This window comes from Teleopsis dalmanni, unplaced genomic scaffold (assembly GCF_002237135.1).
Source record: "Teleopsis dalmanni isolate 2A unplaced genomic scaffold, ASM223713v2 unscaffolded_contig_0558, whole genome shotgun sequence".
In the NCBI taxonomy this organism is placed as follows: domain Eukaryota; kingdom Metazoa; phylum Arthropoda; class Insecta; order Diptera; family Diopsidae; genus Teleopsis; species Teleopsis dalmanni.
Window position 1 is genome coordinate 4,552 of NW_024031940.1, and position 8,185 is coordinate 12,736.

Below are 8,185 nucleotides of genomic sequence, written 5' to 3' on the forward strand. Positions count from 1 at the left end.
TATTATATCACTCAATAAGTGGTGTGAATGTCAAATCCATACGACGTTTATGAAGTACCAACCTTCAAAAGCCTTATTGTAAAATTTCATAACATTTCGATTAGTCAGAAAAAACGTGACAACCATTTAAGTGAAGCTCCTTTGTTATTTTTAAAACAATGGATTTAAAACAATTTCGTGTGTTAATTTACCATTACTACTTGATGAAAAAAAATACTGTACAAGCTTAGCAATGGCTTCAAAAGTGTTATCCGGACTCTGCTCCATCGAAAAAAATCATTTGTCATTGGTTTGCTGAATTTAAACGTTGTCGTATAGACTCCGATGATGGTGAACGTTTTGGTCGTCCAATTGAGGTGGTTATTCTAGAAAACATCAAAAAAGTCCAGAAATTGGTTTTATCTGATCGTAAATTGAAATTGCGTGAGAAAGCTGAGACCGTAAAGATATCAGAAGGCAGTGTGTTTACAATTATGCATGAATATTTGACAATGAGAATACTCTTTTCAAAGTATGTGCCACGTTTACTCAGTCGATCAAAAACAACAACGTGTTGATTATTCAGAGCAGGGTTTGGCCATATTTACACGTAATAAATCAGATTTTTGCGCCGATATGTGACAATGAATGAAACATGGGTCCATCACTTCACTCCGGAATTAAAACGATCATTATGTGAGTGAACTGCAGCCGGTCCGAAGCGTCCAAAGACACAACAATCAGCTGGGAAGGTTATGGCTTCAGTATTTTGGGATGCACATGGTATAATCTTCATTGACTATTTCGAAAAGGGAAAAATCATCAATAGTAACTACTACACGGCATTACTGGATCGTTTGAGAGCAGAAGCTGTGAAAAAACGACCGCATATGGCGAAGAAAAAAATTTTGTTACACCAAGGCAATGCACCATGTCACAAGTCAATAAAAACGATGGCAAAATTGCCCGAATTACAGCGACTACTCGCCAGTAAGAAAATCATCTTAAATGAAGAAGTAATTGCCGAAATTGAAGTCTATTTTGAGGTAAAAGACAAATCCTTCTACAAACACGGCATCAAGAAGTTAGAGAAGCGTTGGAATGATTGTATTACCCTTGAAGCAGATTATATTGATGAGTAAAATCGATTTTTGGCAGAAAAAATTTGTTTTTCTTAGTTACTCACATGACTTATTGATTGATATGTTAATATGGACACCCGCATCCATTTTCTTCTGATGTCTTCGACATCGTCATAGAAATGATTTTCCGCAGAGTAAATGTTCATCATAACGGTACAATGTTTTACATATTCGTTCAGTTACTTATGTATGCCGAGGACATCATCATTGGGCATGGTAAGCTTGACGTTACAGCTGTTTTTGGTGCTATCAAAAAGAAATCTGTGGAAATGAGCTTAGCAATGAATAAGAGCAAAATGAAGTAAATGTCGCCTGCAAGTAGACATGTGCGTCGCTTGGACTCCGAGCTAATGATTGGCGACTATATTTTCAAATGTCAAGAATTTTATTTACCTTGGCACCGCCGTTATGAAAAACAAAGATAACTTACAGATCAGAGATATGCTCTTACAGGTGTCTCATCCTACCTGTGCTTCTGTATTCCGCAGAAGCATATACGTTATCACAGAATGAAGAAACTGCACTGGATGTTTTCAATAGCAAAGTTCTTTCATTAAAATAAGCATTGAAAACAAAAATTGGCGTTAAGCAAAACAAAGACTTGATAGTCAAAGGTCGTAAAATTAACAATCAGTTCAGATCATTTTGTAAAACATACTGTATCGGAAAAGAGGTTTACATTATTTTAATCATGTTTTCAGACAAAAACACTCCTTTACTTGGAAAAAAACCGCCAAGTTGAAGCTTGTCATACATTACTTGCTGACTAATGTATGACTAATGCATGGAAAATGTAGATTAAAATTGGATCTATGTATACTACCTGGAAGTAACTAAATAAAAATGTTTGCAGTTTCTAAAGGTAAATCAAAATTTTACTTTGAATGTTTTAGAAAAAAAATTAAGTACTGATTTAGTATTCATGACATTTATGCAGACTCATGTTCTCATGAACATTTTAAAGTGTATAAGATTTAATAGATACTTATAAAACTTATATATCTTCCTAAATATCAAAACGATCCCATTGTTTGATTATATATAACAAAAATTAATAAGTCAAACCATTGATTTGAAATTTTGATGTTTTAGGAGAAAAAATACTTAACAATTTCTTTGAGTTGCTTTATACAAAAATTCCTTTTTTAAACTCGATACACGAAATGCTTTCAAAATTATATTTCGAAAATTTAAACTGATCACAGTATTTACACTACTACTTTGCACAATTTAAGCCTCTATGCATTTAGATAGTATAATCTATGTCAGTATGTATGCGCACACTCATATTTATCATACAGAAACAAGAATTTTATACCATCCATTCGGGCTATAATGAAGTTGCCGGAATCACTTCTTTTTAAAGCAGCTGTAAACGTATTTTACAGGAGATTACATACACGTTTTAAAATTTTTTTTTTTCATATATAGTAGAGGCTCACAAATAAGAACCACCACTTAATTTCTGCACTTTTTTTATTTCTATAAATATGATGATAAAAATTAAAACTTTACATAAACACTATTTTACAGTTAAAATCAATTCTTATTAGGCATTACTGTATAAAGTAATCAGACAACAAACAAATATAGTCAAATTTTTTACAATGATATCGTTACAGTTATTGTTACTTTGTATTGTTACTTGTTTTGAACACTGCACATCGTTATTAGGATATACTTCATCATAACTTACTTTGTCTTTGTCTCTAATATTGGTCCATTAAGTGTATACGTCATTTTAGGCTTATTTAAAAACCATTGAAACAGATATTTTTCAATCAGAGGATATTCGGCATCAAGCAAAGATTTTTTGCTTCCTTTTTCTTAACTTTCAGAAATTATAGCCTCCTTTTTGGAATTAATGTATGTAAGTGATAGCAGATTTTATCACATTATATTCTAAAGTTGAATAATTTGCTTTTACGCCCTTATCAGGTTTTTCTAATATCACTGCTTTAGTATGTAAAGATAATTTTTTTTTTTTTTATAATTTTTACTTTTAATCAAAGGTGTATACGCCGGTACACCTCAAGTTATTATAAAGTAATGCACATAATAATTAAAGTGTGAATTTTGACAATGCCATTTTTTCTAAACAAAATACGAACAAAAACACTTACAACAACTTACTAATTTATACAAAACAAGAAAAAAATTGAAAACAGAATTCGTTCAAAAATTAGAACCAAACTTTTTAATTTAAGAGCTTTTAGTGAATACAATATATTGAAATATTTTGGTTCTAATTTCTGGACAATTCGAAGATGTGAAACAAACGTCGAAAAGTCGACAATAGTTATATAGACTTCTGCCTTTTTATCAATTAAACTATTAAAAAAAGAACTAAAACTACTCCAAAAGTTTTTAACAATTTTACGCAATTTTGCATACATTAATGAAGCCATCATTTCAACACCAATGGACGGACAAGCCTTAAATCCTATTTACAAAATTCACCAATACCTAATTTGCTGTATTTGACCAAGGACCTCAATAATATTTTTGTTTTTAGTAGGGACCACAAAGTTTAAGTAGTGACAAATAATATACTGATTGCAAATGCAAAACAAAAAGTGACTTCAATGATTTCATAGCAGCCAGCTAAAAGCACATATGACCTTTGGATTGTAAAACAATTAAGGCATAGAAAAGCTACGTATAACACCATGATCTTAAGTGTTCGAAACATACAAAACAGCTGTTGTATGTTTCTGTTCGGATATAGTACAGCAATTGTTGCTAAATTTTCTACACATATTGTTGATTTGGGTGCTTGTGTGATTTATATGGAGATAATTTTGTTTTTGTATATATTCCTCGTAAAATATATGATTGATTTTGTGTGCATGCAATGCATAAGTTTTGCCAAATTATTATAAATTTGATTTTTGATAAATTTCTGGTCTCATACAAATATATGAGGTTTGCCTATTATGAGGTCAGTATAGGAGATATGGACCCATAAAGTTTTGAGAATTGCCATTATAGACAAATTTACAAATCGCCATATTTCAGGCTATATATGATAGAAACTTGAAATGTATTGCATTTAAAAGACAATTGATTGAACTTTCAGTAAATTGTTTAAACAATTGAGATTGTTTTTATTTCAGTTATTTGGATTGTTTTTTAATTATTTTATTTCTTTTTCGAAATTTTTAATTTTTTTTTCTCTCCCGCAAAACACATCAAGTACATACCTACTATATTTCCATTGAAGGAATTTTCAAAGAATATTGTACAAATATTCTTATATATTTTTAATTTCTATTAGTATGCGGATTTCAATTTACTTAGAATAAGTCCGTTTTACATTAATTTTTACGGATAAGCAAGCACTATTTGTCCGTTTTAATCACATTTGTAAACGTTGAAATCCGCCTCAGTTACAAGTTTCTATCATTCATATAGCCTGAGATATGGTCATTTAAAAATGTGTCTACAATGGCAATTCTGAAAACCCCATGGGTCCATATTTCCTGGGAAAAAACATACCGGTTCTTTCGGGTCTTTTTATTTTATGAAAGGAGCTCGTAAAAAAATTTCAGCCAATTCGAAGGTGATGAGGTCGTTTTTTTGTCAGAACCTGTCCGGTATGTAAAAGAATGTCCCACATACAGAAAAACTTAAAAAAAATGATAATACTTTCAAATCTTCATAAAAACTTCGTTATACAGAGATATAAGAGAGTACACTATAAAGGAATCCAACTGTACTTCATATTTTATATTAACAGTCAAGTTTACGTCAATTAATTTAGGTAATTTAGAAGAAAATAGCTTATTTTTAAAAACCATATCCATTTCTCATTACCATATAATTTGTTTTTTAGTATCGATCTTATTTTTAATATTTATTTTGAAATCATAAAGCCATTGGGTTTTACTGTATAAGAAATCAAATTCTTTATAATTGTTTCATATTTTACATTTGAAAACAAAATTTTACAAATAAATTCCATGTGTTGAACTGCTTCTAATGTTCGGAGATTTCGATTTTTAGACAATTTTTCCGCTTTATTACATTGTACATAGCTTATTTATATTTGAGTACAACAAGTTTAAATTTTACTAGTACTTTTAAATATTTATTTTTATTTTTCTTTGTTATTATGAGCGTTGTTACTATTTGTTTTCAAAAAAAAAAAAAAAAAATAAAAAACAAAACAAAAATAAAGTAAAATCAATTTATCTAGTAGTCATCTAAGTCGAAACATTCATTATCGATGTCATCTAATTGCATACTCTGGAAGTCCACTTTATAACGTAATATTCCTATATTCAAAATAAAAATAATACTTATGTGTTAAAACGAAAACATGAAAATAAATTATATACATATATACACATTATTATAATATATTAAGAAAACTTTATATAATCAAGATGAGGGTAAATCAAAAAACTTAATTTTAATAAGCAAAAAAAAAATATATATGAAAATGTATAAACAAAATTTACTTATTAAATATATGGATAATATTTAAAATAGACTTCGCCTTATATTTCTGGTTTTTTTTTTTAAATTATATTAAGGAAATCCACACAGCATTGTTTATTAGTAAACAAAAATAAACAGTACAATATCGAAACATATTGTACATGCAAAAAATATTAAAATATATATATATAAACTGTATATTTTTAATTTAAATGTACGAAATAAAATCGTAGCCCACTTTTCTGTTACTACAATCGGGTAGTAACTTCCAGAAGTACAAAACGATTGGAAAACGTCTGCGAAACGTTTACATACAATTCGATAGTGAAACGATTTAGCTATGCGCTCAATGCGAATTTTTGTAGTCGTTTTAAGTAGGGGTATTAATTAGAATATTGCAGGCTTGTTTTAACTTTTATATTGCAGGCTTGTTTTAACTTTTATATTGCAAAGTCGAATAATTGTATTTTATTTAAATATAAGAATATGTCCTATTATAAAAACCAACTTTTTTTATAATTTAAACATACATAACTTGGGCTATCTAAATAATGAACATTGCTATATAAACCAAAGAATAATTAACACTCATACACAAGTATAAAAAGCCTATATACAAATCGTTTCCAAAGCATATTGTACATAAACATTTTGAAACGTTTCCATATCGTTCTGTACTCCTAAAAGTACAAAACGGTTGTATGCTATGAGCTCCTGACCTTAGCGTACAGTACAGTGTACTGTTTCTTCGGCTAAAATTTACAAAACGAATGTACATTACAATTATCCGATGGTGGTGTACATATATAGTGCAAATAGTATTTTATACTTTTGGGATTTGTGTACACGCGCATAAATTTTATAAAATATTTATTTAGCTGAGTAAAATTTTTTTTTGTTTGTGCTTCAAATGTACGGAACGAAACGAAACACAGCGTACTGTACAGTTTGTTCGTTCTGTTTCTAATAACATAAATCCCGAATAAAATTTTCAGAAAATGCATACGAATACATACAATTTTCTATGTCTTAAATTTATATATTTTTTAAATTGTTTGTTAAAATTTCGGTTCATAGCGTGCACGTACGCAATTTCTGTTTTATACAAATTAAATTATTTTTATTAAAAAACTCTTTTTATAATTGTTTTATTTTATTTTATTTAATATTAACGTTTTTTAAATTAAAGGATGATACGCTGAAAAAAGTGCAACCCTTGTTTTTTTGTTAATATATATATATATATTATAATTCGTTATCTTCATTGGAATATAAAGTATTTTGAAAATCTTAACGGAATTAATTTCGTATGTTTATTTCTTAATACGATATCTACTAGACGTTGCATAAAATATAATTTTTGTTTTGTAGATTTTATTTAAAATTTACGCGATTCTAAATAAAATTTCAGCGAAATGTAAGTTGAACCTATTTAGCATCATGACATTTAGATGCTATTCTGTATGTATTATATTATTTAAAAAATTATATTAAATGTTTAGTAGTCATCGAGATCAACATCCTCCAAAGGCTCATCAGCTTGAAGTGATTGAAAATCTACTTTATATCGTAAAATACCTATATATTCATTTCAAATTACGTAAATATGTATTTTATAATGAATTTTAATAGCAATACATTACAGTTTTAGCCACATACAAAGGCAGCAATAAAAAGAAAGGAAAAAGCATTTAGATTTATTTTAGTAATGTAAAACATGTATTTTATTTCTCTATTATAAACATTATCCTTACCTCCAATACCTCCAAATCCCCTAACAAATTGGCTGCCCTCCTGAGATTTATCTGTAATAATCTCAAGCGTAGCACCAAACATTTTGTAATTGTTTGCTAACCATTCCAATAAAGGCTGTGATTCGATTAACTCCATCTCAACCCCACTCTACAAATATTTTGGTTACTTATTTATATTTTTTTTATTTTTAAGGATTATAAGAGAACACATACTCACCTCTTTATCAGTAAAATGCGATTTATCTTTTTCTTGCTCTGGTGTCAAATGTAAAACAGTAGTCGAAGTTGAATTAGCATGATTTTTTAAAACATAACGTTGAATATCTAAATTTTCCCAACATATAAGAGTTTCAACGGAACCTAGCTCTAAAGCACGTAATGTATCTTCTACCCCAAAACAATATTTTCCTGTATCCTGGGTAAAGCATAATATCGGTTACAACTAGATATGTTGGTTTTACTTGATTTATATTCACCTGAGATATTTCATCAAAATAGCGACCAATAAGTTTTTTTTCTTGAATGAACTTGACATTTTGTAGCGATTCTGCAGCTAACTCTATTGCTTGGTTGAAACCATTTTCTCCACCATAAGAGACGTCCACTAATTTTATAATTTTCGATTGCAATCTCTAAAACAATATATTTGAAAATTTAACAAAAATATATTGGTTTGTGGAGATAAGTATATATGTACAGTTTCCGATTAAAACAAAGAATGTAATAAAACTAATAAATAAATTCATTTAATTCATTTGTACTAAAATTTAGTTTAGTAATTCTTTTCACAGCATAACAAAGGAAAAACAGGAATCAGAAGGATTTAACTACAAATTTTAATTTTAATTAATATTTAATGACATAGTT

The 8,185-nt window shown here is 28.7% G+C and overlaps 1 protein-coding gene across 1 annotated transcript; it reads right to left on the reverse strand.

The window, feature by feature from the left end:
• Positions 1-5,251: 5,251 nt before the first annotated feature.
• LOC119663541 (eukaryotic peptide chain release factor subunit 1-like) lies at positions 5,252-7,950 on the reverse strand (the record flags this gene model as incomplete). Its single annotated transcript, XM_038073151.1, has 4 exons — positions 5,252-5,398; positions 7,319-7,466; positions 7,536-7,733; positions 7,795-7,950. Coding segments are annotated over 4 exons (585 nt in total), but the record flags the coding sequence as incomplete, so codon positions are not given.
• Between the last annotated feature and the right edge of the window lie 235 nt (positions 7,951-8,185).